A 21309-nucleotide genomic window follows, 5' to 3' on the forward strand; every position below is an offset into this window, starting at 1 on the left:
ATCCTCTTCTTCCGACGACTATCCGACGAATGAAGGTTCCTTTAAGTGACGTCATCCAAGATGGCGTCCCTTAGATTCCGATTGACTGATAGAATTTTATCAGCCAATCGGAATTAAGGTAGAAAAATCCTATTGGCTGATCCAATCAGCCAACAGGATTAAGCTCGCATTCTATTGGCTGTTCCAATCAGCCAACAGAATGCGAGCTCAATCCTATTGGCTGATTGGATCAGCCTATAGGATTAAACTTCAATCCTATTGGCTGATTGCATCAGCCAATTGGATTTTTTCTACCTTAATTCCGATTGGCTGATAAAATTCTATCAGTCAATCGGAATCTAAGGGACGCCATCTTGGATGACGTCACTTAAAGGAACCTACATTCGTCGGAAGAAGAGGATGATCTGCGTCGGATGTCTTGAAGATGGAGCTGCTCCGCATCGAATGGATGGATGAAGATAGAAGATGCCGTCTGGATGAAGACTTCTGCCCGTCTGGAGGACCACTTCGCCCGGCTTGGATGAAGACGTCTCCCGGTAAGTCGATCTTCAGCTGGGGGTTAGTGTTAGGCTTTTTTAAGGGTGTATTGGGTGGGTTTTATTTTTAGGTTAGGGTTTGGGCTGCAATAGAGCTAACTGCCCTTTTAAGGGCAATGCCCATCCAAATGCCCTTTTCATGGCAATGGGGAGCTTAGGTTTTTTTAGTTAGTATTTTATTGGGGGGGGGGGGTTGGTTGTGTGAGTGGTGGGTTTTACTGTTGGGGGGTTGTTTGTATTTTTTTTTTTTACAGGTAAAATAGCCAAATTTCTTTGGGGCAATGCCCCGCAATAGGCCCTTTTAAGGGCTATTGGTAGTTTAGTTTAGGCTAGTGGGGGTTTTATTTTGGAGGGGGGGGGGCATTTTTTTTATTTTGATAGGGCTATTAGATTAGGTGTAATTAGTTAAAATATCTGTAATTTGTTTTTTTATTTTCTGTAATTTAGTGGGGGGGGTTTGTACTTTAGATAATTTAAGTACTTGGTGCGTGGTTTTTTGACACTTAGGAGAGCGTATTGGTGCCGTTGAATGCAAGTAAGTTGACGGCTTGATAAGTAGAGGCCTATAAATCTAACTTCCCAATAAATATACAGACATATACAGGGAGTGCAGAATTATTAGGCAAGTTGTATTTTTGAGGATTAATTTTATTATTGAACAACAACCATGTTCTCAATGAACCCAAAAAACTCATTAATATCAAAGCTGAATATTTTTGGAAGTAGTTTTTAGTTTGTTTTTAGTTTTAGCTATTTTAGGGGGATATCTGTGTGTGCAGGTGACTATTACTGTGCATAATTATTAGGCAACTTAACAAAAAACAAATATATACCCATTTCAATTATTTATTTTTACCAGTGAAACCAATATAACATCTCAACATTCACAAATATACATTTCTGACATTCAAAAACGAAACAAAAACAAATCAGTGACCAATATAGCCACCTTTCTTTGCAAGGACACTCAAAAGCCTGCCATCCATGGATTCTGTCAGTGTTTTGATCTGTTCACCATCAACATTGCGTGCAGCAGCAACCACAGCCTCCCAGACACTGTTCAGAGAGGTGTACTGTTTTCCCTCCTTGTAAATCTCACATTTGATGATGGACCACAGGTTCTCAATGGGGTTCAGATCAGGTGAACAAGGAGGCCATGTCATTAGATTTTCTTCTTTTATACCCTTTCTTGCCAGCCACGCTGTGGAGTACTTGGACGCGTGTGATGGAGCATTGTCCTGCATGAAAATCATGTTTTTCTTGAAGGATGCAGACTTCTTCCTGTACCACTGCTTGAAGAAGGTGTCTTCCAGAAACTGGCAGTAGGACTGGGAGTTGAGCTTGACTCCATCCTCAACCCGAAAAGGCCCCACAAGCTCATCTTTGATGATACCAGCCCAAACCAGTACTCCACCTCCACCTTGCTGGCGTCTGAGTCGGACTGGAGCTCTCTGCCCTTTACCAATCCAGCCACAGGCCCATCCATCTGGCCCATCAAGACTCACTCTCATTTCATCAGTCCATAAAACCTTAGAAAAATCAGTCTTGAGATATTTCTTGGCCCAGTCTTGACGTTTCAGCTTGTGTGTCTTGTTCAGTGGTGGTCGTCTTTCAGCCTTTCTTACCTTGGCCATGTCTCTGAGTATTGCACACCTTGTGCTTTTGGGCACTCCAGTGATGTTGCAGCTCTGAAATATGGCCAAACTGGTGGCATCATGGCAGCTGCACGCTTGACTTTTCTCAGTTCATGGGCAGTTATTTTGCGCCTTGGTTTTTCCACACGCTTCTTGGGACCCTGTTGACTATTTTGAATGAAACGCTTGATTGTTCGATGATCACGCTTCAGAAGCTTTGCAATTTTAAAAGTGCTGCATCCCTCTGCAAGATATCTTACTATTTTTGACTTTTCTGAGCCTGTCAAGTCCTTCTTTTGACCCATTTTGCCAAAGGAAAGGAAGATGCCTAATAATTATGCACACCTGATATAGGGTGTTGATGTCATTAGACCACACCCCTTCTCATTACAGAGATGCACATCACCTAATATGCTTAATTGGTAGTAGGCTTTCGAGCCTATACAGCTTGGAGTAAGACACCATGCATAAAGAGGATGATGTGGTCAAAATACTCATTTGCCTAATAATTCTGCACTCCCTGTAGACCAAACACAAAATAAACATTGTCTGATAAATGTGGATAGTAATGGTGGTAGCAAACAAATAAATAAAAAAGACCAGAGGGGGGTGGAGTCTAGCCATGCAGGACGATGGCAGCAAGTTTCTAGAGCTCCTAGGCCCCATGGCAAGCAAAGTGTAATAAATAAGGATTGAGGCTCCCCATCCACCTTTATTATTATGCTAGATAAACAGATGAAGTGCAAGGAAAGTTTAATTGGCAAATGAAAATATAAAGAAGAATAAAAACGCAAACCACTAAGAGGTGACCGGCAAAGGCTGCAACTAAATCACAATCCAGCTGGTGATCGTTGTTTGCTCTAACTGTGGATCAGTAATTTAGAGCGTTATTTCTCGAAAACCAGAGTGACTGCTGCAAGCGCATCGGACAGAAGCCTCTCACAGAGAGAATAGATTGCCGGATTCTCGCGCTGCAGAATAACCGATCCCTCAGCTACATAAGCCAACATTAAGGTAGGAGTTCTAGACAGGTGACCCTTTACACTTATCAAGGCTAAGACCCAGCTGCACGCTCCAGTGTGACGGACAGACCCTGGACGTTTATAGGCACTGCACCTGGGAAGCTTTTTGCTGCTGAGAACGTTGCAGCGGCCGTTTTAAATCAGGGCTAGGCCTGAGAATATATAATTTGCGTCACAAGAAACTTACACACAGCGAAAAAGTGACCGGAGCTTTGAGACGTTAGGTTGCAGATCGCTAACTGAGAATTGCTCTATAGGGGTGAAAACGAGCCAACCAACTTATTTAAACTACAGTTTAAAAGGGCAACACGGCACTGACATACCTGAAGGCTATATGGTCTAGGCCCTGTGCAGTTATAGGCCTAAATAAAACCCACTTTACGATAAAATAATCGCCCTTCCTACTCAGCTGTGGCTAAACATTTACCCAGAGGCAGAACTTTTTTCCACTTTCTGCAATGAGATTTTTTTTAGTGAAAAATTTTCTGCAGCTCATTTTGAATTTTTAAATTAAGCAGTTACAGTAAAGCGCCAGCTCAATTGCAATGTGTTGATTAACTGGAGAATAAAGCATTTTTTAAAGTTTTATAATATAGTGCATTGCACAACTGCAGAGAAAAAAAAGTGTTGTTTTTATAATGTCTTGAGTCAGTCAACAAAAGTAAATGTGCTGCTGCATTGCAGCGATGCTCCATATTTGACTGTTCTCTTCAAACAGCACTTTGTTCTGGATGCACTTTATTAAGGAAAACTTACACAGTGCAGCCAGAGCACAGTGCAGTTTGAAGACAACAGCCTGATGCAGAGCAGCCTACAATCTGACAATACAACCCCAATTCAATGTGAATTACCCTCTAACTATGTCACAAAAAGTGACCTTTACTTCCTCACAACAAAAGAAGACATGGAAATGTTTATGCATTAAAGATCATTATATAACGATCTACATAAGAATATCACGGCAGTTTCGGATAGAGTGACAAACATAGAAGAAGAACAGACTAATGTTAACTAAAAACAATCAACTTACAAACAAAATACAAGCCCAAGAAGACATGATACAATCTCTGAACAACAAAATTGAAGATCTTGATAACCGTGGTCGCCGCAATAATTTGTGTATAAGGGGAGTTCCAGAGTCCATATCAACATCGGCACTAGGAGGATATTTACAAGACCTGTTTCGGACGATTAAAGGTAAACCTAACTCCCAAGAGATCCTCATAGAAAGGGTCCACAGGGCTTTAAAGGCTAGACCACCCCCAAAGGCACCACCACGGGACATCATACTTAAACTATTGAACTTTCAAGATAAAGAAGAAATTTTGAACAATGCAAGAGCTAAACAACCTCTCCAACATGCAGGGATAACGTTACAGATTTTTAGTGACATTAGTCCAACTGCACTACAAGAAGGGCCTTGTCACATATCACATCCATCTTGCAATCCAACAAAATACCATATCGCTGGGGGTTCCCAGTATCTATAATTGCCTCCAAAGACAACAAGACTACAATATACTGTAGTGAAAACGATCTGGAACAGTTCTGCCAAGCACTCTCTATCAACATTCCTGCTGCCTCAACACCTTTGAGCGCTACGGCATCTATAACTCTTCATGGTGCTGACCCAGACGATACTATGGCGAGTTAAATATTGAATCCGAGGTCATCAGCACATTTTGTCCTCTCTAAGAAGGTAACCAAGAGAGAAAATAGAGACCCTGCACCTTGAATGGTAAGACACTTTTAAAGCTACATCACTGACAATGAAGGTACTGAACTATGAATATTCAATAACCACTGCCAGGGCATAATTCGAGGTGAGTCAATCTCCTGTATGGAGACATAGAACAGAACACGAAGAAAATAAACTGTTTATAGTATAGCAACATCATAGTAAGACTCACACCTCTCGGCAGATTGGTGCACGGAAAGACTTAAGCTATAGACTTCCATTTATGAGAATGGATGAGAGACTGTATAGTAAATGTAGACAAGTGTATGCCAAACAGGTGATAGTTAGAATTAGCCAGAAAAGGCACATTTTTTGATCAAAGCCTCCATTTATAATAGGTTTTATAATATGTTTTATACTAAGTATACCTAGGATGTAACAGATTTTTGGTTACAGAGTAAAGAAATCCCATTGGTTTGTTTAGTTTGTATATCCTGCCTTGCTATGGTTTTCCATAAAATGATAATGCTGATTAGCTAAAAAATAAATAAAAATATATATGTATACAAACATAAGGGGGAGGGAGGGGGGGATCAAAAAATGGTGTTAAAAATATCACAAAGTTTACTAGGACATATTATTGTCAATGGAAACAAGACAATTCCTTATTATTTATAGTGTTCAGACAATTATAAAGCTTAATAATACTGTTGTAAATGTAAAGTTTTAAGTTGATTTGTGATAATCTCACATCATTGTGTTATAATGTATTAGATCAATAGTGTTTGATTCCCCTCCTCCTCTAGAGCACTGGATGGGGGGCATCCTTCCCAAATATCTAGTTATGTTACAAAATAATTTGCACGTCTTTGCCATGGGGACACATCCCCAGTACTACTTTTTTCTTTTCGGGTACTTGAGACTAGAGTTTTGTTTCAGGTAGACCTAGCTCTTCTTAGCTGCTTTTGCTATTATCTACAACTGTATCTCTTTTATCTAATACCTTACGCCTCCCCTCTATCTTTCCCTCATTCCCCCATACCTATCCCATAAGATATCAATACTAGAGGTGTTCTGTAGTCCCACCTACATCTCCATATATTGGACATTTTAACCTAAAATATCTCACACAAAAAACATGCCTTCTCTTTTGCACAAAGCAATTCAAAACTCAGATCACACTATCACATTAATGACACTAAACGTCAAGGGACTTAACAGCCCTGGCAAACGGTCCATAGCAACAAAAGAATTGTCTAGAAACAATCACACTATTGTTTTCATTCAGGAAACACATTTCCATATAGGAAAAGAACCAAAATGGTCCAACCTCAAATACCCAAACATGTTCTTTGCATCTAACTTTAAAAAAAAGAATGGAGTGGGGATCTTACTCCACAAATCCATACCTTTACAAACAACGTCAGTGATCAGGGATCCAGAGGGCAGGTACATATTGATAGTGGGTCTATTGTATGGAAGGCCTATAACACTCCTGAATGTATATTTTCCAAACATCGAGCAACACCGTTTCATTAAGAAAATATCACAACTAATATTAGACAACTGAAAGGGTATGCTTTTACTGGGAGGTGACTTTAATCTTCCGCTTGACCCTCACTGGGACACATCTAATAACCTTTCTAGTGTTCCTAAATCCACCTTAAAATCGGCCAAAAACACATTAACGGACATTAATCTACATGATATCTGGCGTACTCTAAACGTTACAGCAAAAGACTATACCTACTATTCAACCATTCACAAAAAATATTTGTGCATCGACTACTTATTTACAGACTCCATAGGACTGACCACGATAGTTAACTGTGAAATAGGTACGATCTCGTGGACTGATCATGCCCCAGTCGTGTGTACAATGCTGTGGCCAGAGACACCCCTTACAGATTTTATTTGGAGACTGGATGACCACCTTTTGACAGACCCGTTAGTTACGGAGGGGGTAACTAATCTCAGAATATTTTACACACAACCCAGATTCAGATACATCTAGCTCTACAACATGGGAGGCCCATAAGTGTGTCATCTGAGGAGAGTTGATAAAAATAAGAGCAAGAAAACTAATAGAGAGACGGGCCAAACATGAACACCTACATTCTACAATAAAAAAGTTAGAAAGTACACATAAAAAAGGACCACATGACTCGACAATCCTCACAGAGCTTACTCAAGCCAGAAGGGAACTGAAAGAATTCCTATTGCAGGAATCTCAACGACAAGCAATGTACCTGTGCCAACTATATTATGACCAGGGGAACAAACCGGGCAAATTGTTGGCAAGAACCACACAACGGAAAACATACAAATGGAGAATTCCACTCTGATAAAAGACAGTAAAGGAATAGCAAAAGAATTTAGGCAATACTACCATGAATTATATAATCTAAAAAGCACACGGTCCGAGTCTACAACTTCACGGACCCGAGATAAACAAACAAAAATTACAAATTTAACAAACCTTCCTCTCACTAGGCTCAGTGACGATGAGAAATCAGCTTTAGATTCTTCCATAACGGAACAAGAGATAGGACTAGCAATTAAAGATCTTCCCTCTGGGAAAAGCCCGGGCCCTGACGGGTTCTCCACTAAGTATTACAAAGTATACAGAAATTTACTTATACCACATCTTCTCTCCCTGTTTAATGACCTGACAACTACTAAAACACTACCACCTAGAATGTTAGAGGCGCACATCTCGGTGATACCTAAACCAGGTAAACCACATGACAGGCCCAGTAATTTTAGAACAATTTCACTTCTGAACACAGACGTAAAAATCTTAGCTAAAATATTGGCCACCAGACTTAATAAATACTTATCTAGACTCATTTCTACAGACCAAGTCGGCTTTGTGCCGGTCAGGGAAGCCAAAGATAATACTATTAGAATACAGCGTATCATAGAATATGCAAATCCCTTAATCATCCACTGACCTTATTTGCATCTGACGCAGAAAAGGCCTTTGATAGGGTAGATTGGTCTAGAGAAACCATGTCCAAAATGAATATGGGAGATAATTTTCTCCACATGGTTTTTTCCTTATATTCAGGCCCTAATGCTAAGGTTAAAGTGAACGGTACATTGTCGAAATCATTCTCAATTTCTAACAGAACCCGTCAGGGCTGCCCCTTATCCCCCTTGTTGTTCCTCCTTTTGTTCGAAACCCTGGCCCAAAAAATTAGATTAAATACAAAGATTGAAGGTATACATATAGGGGAGAGAGAACATAAATTGATGATGTATGCAGGCGACATACTGTTTACCCTGACCAATATTGAATGTTCCATACCAGAATTGTTAATGGAATTACGGGGATACAGCCAAGTTTCTAACTTTCACTTAAATTTGTCCAAATCAGAGCTTCTTAATATTACCCCCCCCCCCCCCACATCTCATACACAAGTTAGCTACAAAATATGGTTTAATATTGGCATCAGAGAGACAAAAATACCTGGGAGTTTTTCTAACGGCCAAACCAAATGATCTATTTAAACACAATTATTCACAGCTTAAGAAGGAGATCGCTGATGATTTGTGCTCATGGAACTGCAAACCACTTTCGTGGCTGGGCAGAGTGGGCATCATAAAGATGAACATCTTACCTAGGCTGCTGTATTTGTTCCAGACTGTGCCAATTTCCTTACCCGACCAGTTTTTACGACAACTACAAAATTTAGTAGACAATTTTATATGGGGAGGGGGGAAAGTAGAGTACAAAGGCAGACACTGTTCTTACTCAGAGAGCGTGGTTGACTGGGAGTACCAAATTTGGCACTATATAGAAGAGCTATTTTGTTACAGCAGATTTTGGAATGGAGCCATAATATCGGTCAAAAGGCATGGGTCCAACTAGACAATCATATACTTGAGAGATGCAATTCGGCATCTCTTATGCGGGTTGAACCCAGAAAGCGCCCAGATATAATACATCATTATCCAAGCATTTTTTAAATATTTAAAGAATGGGATAAGACCATAGCCACAAACCCGCATGTTTCAACTAGAGTTGGCCCAATTCTTCCTATTAGAGAAAACACTGATGTACCATTAGGTAACACAGGAACTACCCATAAGCCCCCATACAAACTGAAAGAGGGAACATTACACTTTGTAATTGAGAATGGGACAATAGCGCCGTTAGAGAAATTGCAGCAGATGGATGTGAAAACGCTCCCCTCGTAGTTAACTCGTATGCAATTAATACACTATATAGATACACATAGACAAAAATCTGGAATGCAAAGAGAGTTTACGTCATTTTTGAAAAATTATGCACACAAGAAATCCCGCCTCGACATACTATTTCATTAATATATAAAATTTTACTAAATCCATACGAGACTATACTGCCAAGTTATGTGAGATCTTGGAACGTTGAATTAAATGTTGAATTTGACGTAAAAACATGGATTGAGTCATTTCGAATGGCTACAATTGCTTCAGCATCTGCCACAACACAATAAATGCATATTAAATTCATTAGCAGATGGTACTTAACACCATTCAGATTGCATAAATCCAATCCTCAAATTAGCGACAGATGCTGGAGAGCATGTGGACAGGTGGGCACGATACGGCATATATGGTGGGAATACCCTCATATAGCAGAGTTCTGGAGGGATATATTTATAACTATTTCATCAATAGTGGGTATTGACATTGAACCTAACTTCAATTATTTGATGTTTATAAAGATCCCGAAATTACAAAATAAATTACACAAAGTTATCCTCCTTATAATGCTAAATAGCGCTAAGAAACTAATTCCTAAGAGGTGGAAATCCAGGGCAATACCAACAATCCAAGAATGGCACTCACAAACTACAGACATATTGCAGTTAGAACGTTTACACTACTTAACAACAAATAACATTCAATTTTATCAGGGACTACTGGACCTGTGGAGCGGAGTTCAGTTGCAATGAACCAGCTGAATTTTGTATGGAACCATTCAGCAGAACCGTATTGAAAACCATAAACACCTTGATCCTCCTCCCTTCCCCAATACCCCTCTTTCTGTCTTTCTCTCTTTATTCTTTTATATAACTGAACGTCAACATTGGGAGGTACAATGATGTTTATATTAACGATATCATATATGGTATGATTTTGACAGTTGTTATTTTAGATATGTGTCAACACTTACCATTTGAATAATTTCAACTAAACGTCTAAGTATGTATCTTGTATTGCATTTATGTAAAACTCCTATTGTTGGACGTTTTCTCTATTTTGTATACTATTGATCTTTAAATAAAAATCTTTTATAAAAAAAGACCAGGTTACATATAACAAAAAGCAGGCAACTCCAGTTACTACAAGTAACACATAAATAAAAATGTCCAGATATTTGCACCAGAAAATAAAAAATACAATTCTTAAGATACAATAGTCCTAACTGCCAATCTAATTAGCACAGCGGAACAAAAAGAATAACAACAGGTATCAGGAAAGGCTCTGTGTTTCTCTCCATCCTCCTCAAAAGGGAACAACTCTTTGATGGTGAGTGCTATTGGGGTGAGTCAAGATATATGGTCCCTAGCAGATCAATTTATTAAGAAAGGTTACTTTATGGTAAATTGTCACATAGGTATTTACTCACTTTTAGTGACTGGAAAATTGCACACGTACGGCTCTTCTCCATGCTCAATTTTTGTAACAAGTAAAGGTTTCACATGAATATATCCTGTATGGACATAAATCACAGGTTATGTGAGAAAAACCCATTATAAAAAGGTGCCAAAAAATAAAGAATTATTCAGTAAAAAGCAGATTCAGAGGTACTGCTGCTAAAAAATATTTTAAATTTAACAACAGATTACTTTGAGGAAAAAAATTATATTTTATAGCAAAAAACAAACAAACAAACAAAAAAAAAACACATTTCTAAATATAAACTATATTCTAAAAATCATTCTAATGAAATGTGAAATGCACTGCAGTGTATAGTATGTCTTTAAAACAAGTATAAAAATAAATATATTTTATATAACTGTTTGATTTCCTCACTCTCATATTTATAGAGCCCCTATGTTAATATAAGAGGTTTGTATTTAAAACCATTTTAACCACATGCCACTGATAGGGATATGAGGCTTACCACTGAACATTGACAAAAGGTAAAATATTACACATATATGCAGATAATACGATCTTTCTGTTACAGCCTCTGTCCCTCATATAATATATCCCCTTGTGTATAGTGCTGCATGGAGTGCTGGTTTCTATGGCTATCACTTGCAGTTTACAGTAACATTAAATTATGCATTGGAAATAAGGGTCACTTGCCCCTCTGAGTGGTGACAGCACCCAGACACTGCACACAGAACTATGACGACTCTGGGCACTAAATGTGTGTTATAACATCACGCACATGTATGACTGGATCACTATGGGCCAGTAGCACAGAGTGTAATGTATAAATGGTGGTGGGACCTCAGCTAGATGAACAAGCAGTGCAAGGGAAGGGTTCACAGGGCTGTATAGCTCATGAATGATTCATTAAAAATGATTTAATATAAAAAAAAGAAAAACTGCAGAAAGTAGTTATGAGGGGTTAAAAGTGCCTTTATATTGCGGTCTATGGGGAACTGTGTGTTCCCTGTAAATATATATGTATTTGTTTAAATACTTATATAGGTGGTAAAATATGTATATACACATACAAAAACAGAAATATATGTATACAGTCAATGCCCATCGCTGCACGACTTACCCCCTTCACTGCACTAGGTTCTCATGCAGTGTCTCTCGGCATGAGAACGTGGATCCTATTGGAGCCTATGGAAGAGTGCTCTCATGAGCTCTAGGCTTCCCTGCAATGTGAATGCAAGGTCGTGGTCGCATTGTGATCAACTTGTAATTCCTATGGCCAATGTAGTATGAGCACCCTCATGAATAAGGGTGAATATAGCATTAGAAATATGCAGAAACAAAGATAGAGCAAAGGAAATAAGCTCCTTAAAGGGACACTGAACCCAAATTTTTTTCTTTAGTGATTCAGATAGAGCATGCAATTTTAAGCAACTTTCTAATTTACTCCTATTATCAAATTTTCTTAATTCTCTTGGTATGTTTATTTGAAAAGCAAAAAAGTACGTTTAGATGCCGGCCCATTTTTGGTCAACAACCTGGGTTGTCCTTGCTGGTTGGACAGCATCGATACACAAGTGCTGTCCATTGTACTGCACCAAAAATTGTCTGGCTCCTTAGCTTAGATGCCTTCTTTTTTAAATAAAGATAGCAAGAGAACAAAGAAAATTTGATAATAGGAGTAAATTAGAAAGTTGCTTAAAATTGCATGCTCTATCTGAATCATGAAAGAAACAATTTGGGTTCAGTGTCCCTTTAACAATGTCTATCTTCAAGATCAAACTCATCCTTGTTGGGTAATAAGGGAGGTAACTAAGCTTCTTACAGTTAGACAGAACATCTGCCTCATACTCCACATAACTTATAAGAAGAAGGTTGAACATGGTGACCAATTATCCTAAATAGTTATTAATGGAACTACAGAAACGCCTGTCTCTCTAGGCCTCTCTAGCACATAAAGAGCATACGGGACAAGCATCTTTAGGCCTAGATTTGGAGTTTGGCGGTAGAAGGGCTGTTAACGCTCCGCGGGTTTTTTTCTGGCCGCACCATAAATTTAACTCTGGTATCGAGAGTTCAAACAAATGCTGCGTTAGGCTCCAAAAAAGGAGCGTAGAGCATTTTTACCGCAAATGCAACTCTCGATACCAGAGTTGCTTACGGACGCGGCCAGCCTCAAAAACGTGCTCGTGCACGATTCCCCCATAGGAAACAATGGGACTGTTTGAGCTGAAAAAAAAACTAACACCTGCAAAAAAGCAGCGTTCAGCTCCTAACGCAGCCCCATTGTTTCCTATGGGGAAACACTTCCTACGTCTGCACCTAACACTCTAACATGTACCCCGAGTCTAAACACCCCTAAACTTACACTTATTAACCCCTATTCTGCCGCCCCCGCTATCGCTGACCCCTGCATATTTTTTTTAACCCCTAATCTGCCGCTCCGTAAACCGCCGCAACCTACGTTATCCCTATGTACCCCTAATCTGCTGCCCTAACATCGCCGACCCCTATATTATATTTATTAACCCCTAATCTGCCCCCCTCAACGTCGCCGACACCTGCCTACACTTATTAACCCCTAATCTGCCGAGCGGACCTGAGCGCTACTATAATAAAGTTATTAACCCCTAATCCGCCTCACTAACCCTATCATAAATAGTATTAACCCCTAATCTGCCCTCCCTAACATCGCCGACACCTACCTTCAATTATTAACCCCTAATCTGCCGAGCGGACCTCACCACTATTCTAATAAATGTATTAACCCCTAAAGCTAAGTCTAACCCTAACACTAACACCCCCCTAACTTAAATATAATTTACATCTAACGAAATAAATTAACTCTTATTAAATAACTTATTCCTATTTAAAGCTAAATACTTACCTGTAAAATAAATCCTAATATAGCTACAATATAAATTATAATTATATTATAGCTATTTTAGGATTAATATTTATTTTACAGGCAACTTTGTAATTATTTTAACCAGGTACAATAGCTATTAAATAGTTAAGAACTATTTAATAGTTACCTAGTTAAAATAATAACAAATTTACCTGTAAAATAAATCCTAACCTAAGATATAATTAAACCTAACACTACCCTATCAATACATTAATTAAATAAACTACCTACAATTAACCTAACACTACACTATCAATAAATTAATTAAACACAATTCCTACAAATAAATACAATTAAATAAACTAGCTATAGTACAAAAAATAAAAAAGAACTAAGTTACAAAAAATAAAAAAATATTTACAAACATAAGAAAAATATTACAACAATTTTAAACTAATTACACCTACTCTAAGCCCCCTAATAAAATAACAAAGCCCCCCAAAATAAAAAATTCCCTACCCTATTCTAAATTAAAAAAGTTACAAGCTCTTTTACCTTACCAGCCCTGAACAGGGCCCTTTGCGGGGCATGCCCCAAGAATTTCAGCTCTTTTGCCTGTAAAAAAAAACATACCATATCCCCCCCCAACATTACAACCCACCACCCACATACCCCTAATCTAACCCAAACCCCCCTTAAAGAAACCTAACACTAAGCCCCTGAAGATCTTCCTACCTTGTCTTCACCATCCAGGTATCACCGATCCGTCCTGGCTCCAACATCTTCATCCAACCCAAGCGGGGGTTGGCGATCCATCATCCGGTGGCTGAAGAGGTCCAGAAGAGGCTCCAAAGTCTTCCTCCTATCCGGCAAGAAGAGGACATCCGGACCGGCAAACATCTTCTCCAAGCGGCATCTTCGATCTTCTTCCATCCGGTGCGGAGCGGGTCCATCTTGAAGCAGGCGACGCGGATCCATCCTCTTCTTCCGTTGTCTCCCGACGAATGACGGTTCCTTTAAGGGACGTCATCCAAGATGGCGTCCCTCGAATTCCGATTGGCTGATAGGATTCTATCAGCCAATCGGAATTAAGGTAGGAATTTTCTGATTGGCTGATGGAATCAGCCAATCAGAATCAAGTTCAATCCGATTGGCTGATCCAATCAGATTGAGCTCGCATTCTATTGGCTGATCGGAACAGCCAATAGAATGCGAGCTCAATCTGATTGGCTGATTGGATCAGCCAATCGGATTGAACTTGATTCTGATTGGCTGATTCCATCAGCCAATCAGAAAATTCCTACCTTAATTCCGATTGGCTGATAGAATCCTATCAGCCAATCGGAATTCGAGGGACGCCATCTTGGATGACGTCCCTTAAAGGAACCGTCATTCGTCGGGAGACAATGGAAGAAGAGGATGGATCCGCGTCGCCTGCTTCAAGATGGACCCGCTCCGCACCGGATGGAAGAAGATCGAAGATGCCGCTTGGAGAAGATGTTTGCCGGTCCGGATGTCCTCTTCTTGCCGGATAGGAGGAAGACTTTGGAGCCTCTTCTGGACCTCTTCAGCCACCGGATGATGGATCGCCAACCCCCGCTTGGGTTGGATGAAGATGTTGGAGCCAGGACGGATTGGTGATACCTGGATGGTGAAGACAAGGTAGGAAGATCTTCAGGGGCTTAGTGTTAGGTTTCTTTAAGGGGGGTTTGGGTTAGATTAGGGGTATGTGGGTGGTGGGTTGTAATGTTGGGAAGGGGTATGGTATGTTTTTTTTTACAGGCAAAAGAGCTGAAATTCTTGGGGCATGCCCCGCAAAGGGCCCTGTTCAGGGCTGGTAAGGTAAAAGAGCTTGTAACTTTTTTAATTTAGAATAGGGTAGGGAATTTTTTATTTTGGGGGGCTTTGTTATTTTATTAGGGGGCTTAGAGTAGGTGTAATTAGTTTAAAATTGTTGTAATATTTTTCTTATGTTTGTAAATATTTTTTTATTTTTTGTAACTTAGTTCTTTTTTATTTTTTGTACTTTAGCTAGTTTATTTAATTGTATTTATTTGTAGGAATTGTGTTTAATTAATTTATTGATAGTGTAGTGTTAGGTTAATTGTAGGTAATTGTAGGTAGTTTATTTAATTAATGTATTGATAGGGTAGTGTTAGGTTTAATTATATCTTAGGTTAGGATTTATTTTACAGGTAAATTTGTTATTATTTTAACTAGGTAACTATTAAATAGTTCTTAACTATTTAATAGCTATTGTACCTGGTTAAAATAATTACAAAGTTGCCTGTAAAATAAATATTAATCCTAAAATAGCTATAATATAATTATAATTTATATTGTAGCTATATTAGGATTTATTTTACAGGTAAGTATTTAGCTTTAAATAGGAATAAGTTATTTAATAAGAGTTAATTTATTTCGTTAGATGTAAATTATATTTAAGTTAGGGGGGGTGTTAGTGTTAGGGTTAGACTTAGCTTTAGGGGTTAATCCATTTATTATAGTAGCGATGAGCTCCGGTCGTCAGATTAGGGGTTAATAATTGAAGGTAGGTGTCGGCGATGTTAGGGAGGGCAGATTAGGGGTTAATACTATTTATGATAGGGTTAGTGAGGCGGGTTAGGGGTTAATAACTTTATTATAGTAGCGGTGCGGTCCGCTCGGCAGATTAGGGGTTAATAAGTGTAGGCAGGTGTCGGCGACGTTGAGGGGGGCAGATTAGGGGTTAATAAATATAATATAGGGGTCGGCGGTGTTAGGGGCAGCAGATTAGGGGTACATAGGGATAACGTAGGTGGCGGCGCGTGGCGGCGCTTTGCGGTCGGAAGATTAGGGGTTAATTATTTTAAGTAGCTGGCGGCGACGTTGTGGGGGGCAGGTTAGGGGTTAATAAATGTAATACAGGGGTCGGCAGGGTTAGGGGCAGCAGATTAGGGGTACATAAGTATAACGTAGGTGGCGGTCGGCAGATTAGGGGTTAAAATATTTTAATTGAGTGGCGGCGATGTGGGGGGAGCTCGGTTTAGGGGTACATAGGTAGTTTATGGGTGTTAGTGTACTTTAGGGTACAGTAGTTAAGAGCTTTATGAACCGGCGTTAGCCCAGAAAGCTCTTAACTCCTGCTATTTTCAGGCGGCTGGAGTTTTGTCGTTAGAGCTCTAACGCTCACTTCAGAAACGACTCTAAATACCGGCGTTAGGAAGATCCCATTGAAAAGATAGGATACGCAAATGGCGTAGGGGGATCTGCGGTATGGAAAAGTCGCGGCTGAAAAGTGAGCGTTAGACCCTTTAATCACTGACTAAAAATACCAGCGGGCGGCCAAAACCAGCGTTAGGAGCCTCTAACGCTGGTTTTGACGGCTACCGCCGAACTCTAAATCTAGGCCTTAGTGATTAAGGCACTTGGAATCCTAAGGGTTGTAACAAGTAAGACACACAGTTAACACTATACATCTAACTTCCCAATAAACACTCAGACATTTAGACCAAAGGCAAAATAAACACTGTCTGATAAATGTAGAAATGAATGGTGGTAGCAAAAAAAAAAAAAAATACAGGTTACATATAACAGAAAGCAGGCAACTCCAGTTACTACAAGTAACACATAAATAAAATGTCCAGATATTTGCATCAGAAAATAAATAAATGCATTTGTTAACATTAAATAGTCCTAACTGCCAATCTAATTAGCACAGCGGAACAAACATCAGGTATCAGGAGAGGCTCTGTGTTTCTGTCCATAATCCTTAAAAGGGAACAACTCTTTGGTGGTGAGTGCTATTAGGTTGAGCCAGGATATATGGTCTCCAGCAGATCAGTTTACTAAGAAAGGTTACTTTATGTTAAATTGTCACATAGGAATTTTCTCACCTTTGGTGACTGGTAAACTGCACACGTACGGCTCCTCTCCATGCTCAATCTTTGCAACAAGTAAAGGTTTTACATGAACATATCCTGTATGGACATAAATCACAGGTTATGTGAGAAAAACCCATTATAAGGTGCCAAAAATAAAGAATTATTCAGGAAAAAGAATAATCAGAGGTACTGCTGCTAAAATTTATTTTAATTTAACTATAAATTACTTTTAGGAAAAGATTATATTTTATAGCAACCCCCCCCCCCAAAAAAAAACAAACACATTTCTAAATATAAAATATATTCTAAAAATGATTCTAATGAAATCTGAAATGCACTTCAGTGTATAATATGTGTCTTTAAACCAAGTATAAAAATATATATATTTTATATAACTTTGTTTGATTTTCTCATTCTCATATTTATAGAGCCCTTATTTTAATATAAGAGGTTTGTATTTAAAATACACAAGATCCATATTCTGACAAAGATATATGTGTGTGTACTTGCAGCGTACAGTAACATAAGACCCTGCATTGGAAATAAGGTTCACTTGCCCCTCTGAGTGAAGACTTTACCTCAACAATTGCATACAAAACTAAGAGGACTCTGGGCACTCACTGTGTGTTATGGCATCATGCACACGTATGACAGAATCACTATGGCACAGTAGCTCAGTGTGTGACGTATAAATGGTGGTGGGACCTCAGCTGGATGAACAAGCAGGGAGCAGTGCAAGGGAAGAGTACACAGGGCTGCATATTTCATGAATGACTGTATTAAGTAATAAATGTCTGTAATAACCAACACCCAGATTTTATGCCTGTTTAAAACAAGCCCAAATTATGCGTCAGTTATTACCTAGAGACCTGAGGGCCTGGTAATTCTCCATCATCACATCCTTATAAAGCTCTTTTTGTTCTTCAGTTATACAACCCCACTCCTCCTCCGAGAAATAAACAGCAACTTCATCAAACTCCATTTCTTCCTTAAAATTACAAAAATAAATCAAACCATAAAAACTTGTAAAATGTAAACCACATAGAGCAAACTGACTGTAAAAATGACAATGAACCAACCCAGAGCTCGGCCAGTGACCATGAAAAGTCCATATGGTCAGTGTCCTCAATCTACCAGGGTTTGTGCTGTGTGTGTGTGGAACTCTCTGCCTCGCTCAACAAGACTCTCCCCTAGTTTTGAAAGCTTCAAGCGCTCCCTACGACTCTACTGTTCAGGGATGCATACAACCTACACTAACCTTTCTTTATACCTGTTCCTCTCCTCCATTGCTATCCCCTTGAGCCCCCTTAGCATGTACGCCTAAGAGCCCAGCTATTTGTAGATCACCTTCTTAAGAGCCGATTACAACAGTGCAACTCTTGGCAGAGCCCTCTACCCATTTGATCCCTATAAATGTTTCCTTGTATTCCGCCTATGCTTATAGCGCTGCAGAATCTGTTGGCGCTCCACAAACTACCAATAATAATAATAATAATAATAAAGACCACTTAGCACCAGATGTCATGCACAGCAGCTGATAAGTGACAATATGACTAATCGTCCTCACCTTCCAGCATGTAGATCTCTGAGGTTTGGTTCTTGTCAGTCGTCTTCTTGTTGGTCACACGTGAATCAACCCAATACTCCAAGAAACAGGTACTCACCTCGTCACAGTAACACTGACCTACAGCTAAAGAGGAGGGTGTACATGTTACATATTAATGCACAAATCTCTGTCTAAGCCACACAAACCTCACTGACATCTTGATTCTTCAGGAAAACTGAAGAATCTGTGGCTACAAGTTTGATTAACTATTTAGCCCCATTCCCCTCTTCCCTGTGTAGTAATTTCTATTTTGATGACAATGATAAATGTCTATGATATAAAACTGACTTGTTTTACTTAACATTTTTACTCTTACAATTTGACCTTATAGTAACTATAAGAATACTGCAGTAAGTACAACTAACATTTTTATCTCCTAAGAAGCTATATCTAAAAAAGGTACATGAAACATGTTTTTCATTCATAATTCAGATGAAACATGTGATTTTAAACAAATTTCCAATTTACTTCTATTATCTGTTTTGTTGTCTTGGTATCCTTTGTTGAAAAGGATACCTAGGTAGGCTCAGCAGCTGCTGATTGGTGGCTACACATATAAGCCTCATGTTATTGGCTCACTCAATCGTCTCAGCTCACTCCCAGTAGTGCATTGTTGCTTCTTCAACAGCATATACCAAGATAATTGAAGACAATTATATAATATAAGTATTAAACATATTAAAACTTTAAATTGTTTTATTTGTTATTGTTATTTATTTGTTAATAAATGTTCTTGTCCTGGATATACCTAGCAATAATCTGTGTGAATTGTCTTTATCAGCCAGTTAACATTCCATCACTGGGGATGGACTATACACAAATGTGCGTTCTTGGTGGTTTCATATCAATTTAAAAAGCTGAAAATAAAAACATTTTAATTGCTACAAATGCATGAAAGGAGGTTCTTTAAAACTGGAAAATTCTCTCTTCCCTCCAATGTATTTTGCTTGAAATTAATCACAAGCATCTGAAAAGTCTAATAAACTGTCACATGTCCTGATCCCTGAAACACCCATGCCTTATCACATTAATAACAGTGAGGCCAGACAGGTGAGATATCCCCCTTAAAGGGACAATCAAGTCAAAATTAAGCTTTCATGATTCATATAGAGCATGGCATTTTAAACAACTTTGCACTATACTTTCATGAACAAAATGTGCACAGTATTTTTATATTTACACTTTTTCAATCACCAACTCCTACTGAGCATGTGCAATAATTCACAGTATATACCTATATGCATATTTGTGATTGGCTGAGGGCTGTCACGTTACAGGAGGAGTGGAAAAAGACATAACTGAAAATTGTCAGAAACAAATCTACTTCTCTCATTTTAAGTTCTGACTATGTGCTATTGCTTTGTCTTATTATAGTGCATTTGTTGATAATACAATTCTACCGTATTTTACTGCTCCTTTAATAAAAAGGATTAGCACAATAATCTAAAATACAAACAAAAGCACTGGCACACATACCTTATGTGCAGACATATATTATATAGGTTCCCTCAGACGCACACAGTACCTTATTTACAGATATTTATAGAGAGGTCTCCCCTGATACACACACCTTATTCCCAGCACCTTATATAAGGTAATTAATATACAGATATTTCATATTATAGAGAGGTTCCTGTGCCTCGCACACAGACCCTCGCAATACCTTATATACAGATACATAATATTATAGATGTTCCCTCTCCCTCACACACACAGAGCACCCACCGCAGTGCCTTACAAATACATAATATAGAGGTTCCCTCAGTAACACATACTACATTGTCTCCAGTACACACACAAACTTCAACCTCAGTACAGTATATACTGTTATATAACACAAAACAAATGTGTCTTTACACATATAGATACCTTCCTGCCACCGTGCCACATTGAGCAATAGAATAATAGCAACTAGTTCTTAACCAGCTAAAGGACCAGTGATGTCACAGCCGTCACATGACTGAAGAGAACAAAATGTACAAATGGTGTTGTATCAGAAATGATGCCCCTGTAGAATTCCGGTCCCCGGCTACTCGGCAAGAATCGGAACTCCGCCCCCCACCGCAGCTACCCACTCCCATTCTCCTCCCACCTCATACATTTCCATATCCCGTCTTGAAAGCTCAGTCTCCATGCTCGTGCATGAGAAACATCCCCTCCCCCGCCACTCTGCATTCGCCACAGCTTCTTCTGCTGATGTAATGCAGCTTGTCACACGCTCCCTGCTCCCTTCAATATTTCATTAGACAGCTCGAATACCTAATGCTCTTCGTACATACTGCAGTACATATTCTGCTGCAATTGTTTTTAATGTTTAAAGAAACAGTTTGTAATATCATCAAATAAAGATTAAAAACAATAATGTGCATGGTTCTTTACAACTTTTGTTCTCTGGATATCCTTTGTTGAAAAGCCTTTATTGAAATACTCCATTACATATCATGCTGCAATTTTATTTTTTTAATGTTTAAAGAAACAGTTTGTAATATCATCAAATAGGGATAAATAA

At 38.9% G+C, this 21309-nt stretch overlaps 1 protein-coding gene across 1 annotated transcript in view; it reads right to left on the reverse strand.

Annotated features, from left to right (window-relative positions):
* Positions 1-20934, reverse strand: part of LOC128658024 (zinc finger protein 585B-like) — a 192202-nt gene extending 171268 nt beyond the window's left edge. Inside the window, exons 1-4 of the mRNA XM_053712466.1 lie at positions 20893-20934; positions 18056-18182; positions 17207-17290; positions 10494-10577 (exon numbers count right to left, since the gene is read on the reverse strand). Of these exons, the coding sequence (XP_053568441.1) occupies positions 10494-10577; positions 17207-17290; positions 18056-18182; positions 20893-20934 (337 nt within the window). The remainder of the gene's footprint in view (positions 1-10493; positions 10578-17206; positions 17291-18055; positions 18183-20892) is intronic.
* Positions 20935-21309: the final 375 nt, after the last annotated feature.

Source organism: Bombina bombina, chromosome 4 (assembly GCF_027579735.1).
Source record: "Bombina bombina isolate aBomBom1 chromosome 4, aBomBom1.pri, whole genome shotgun sequence".
Lineage (NCBI taxonomy): Eukaryota > Metazoa > Chordata > Amphibia > Anura > Bombinatoridae > Bombina > Bombina bombina.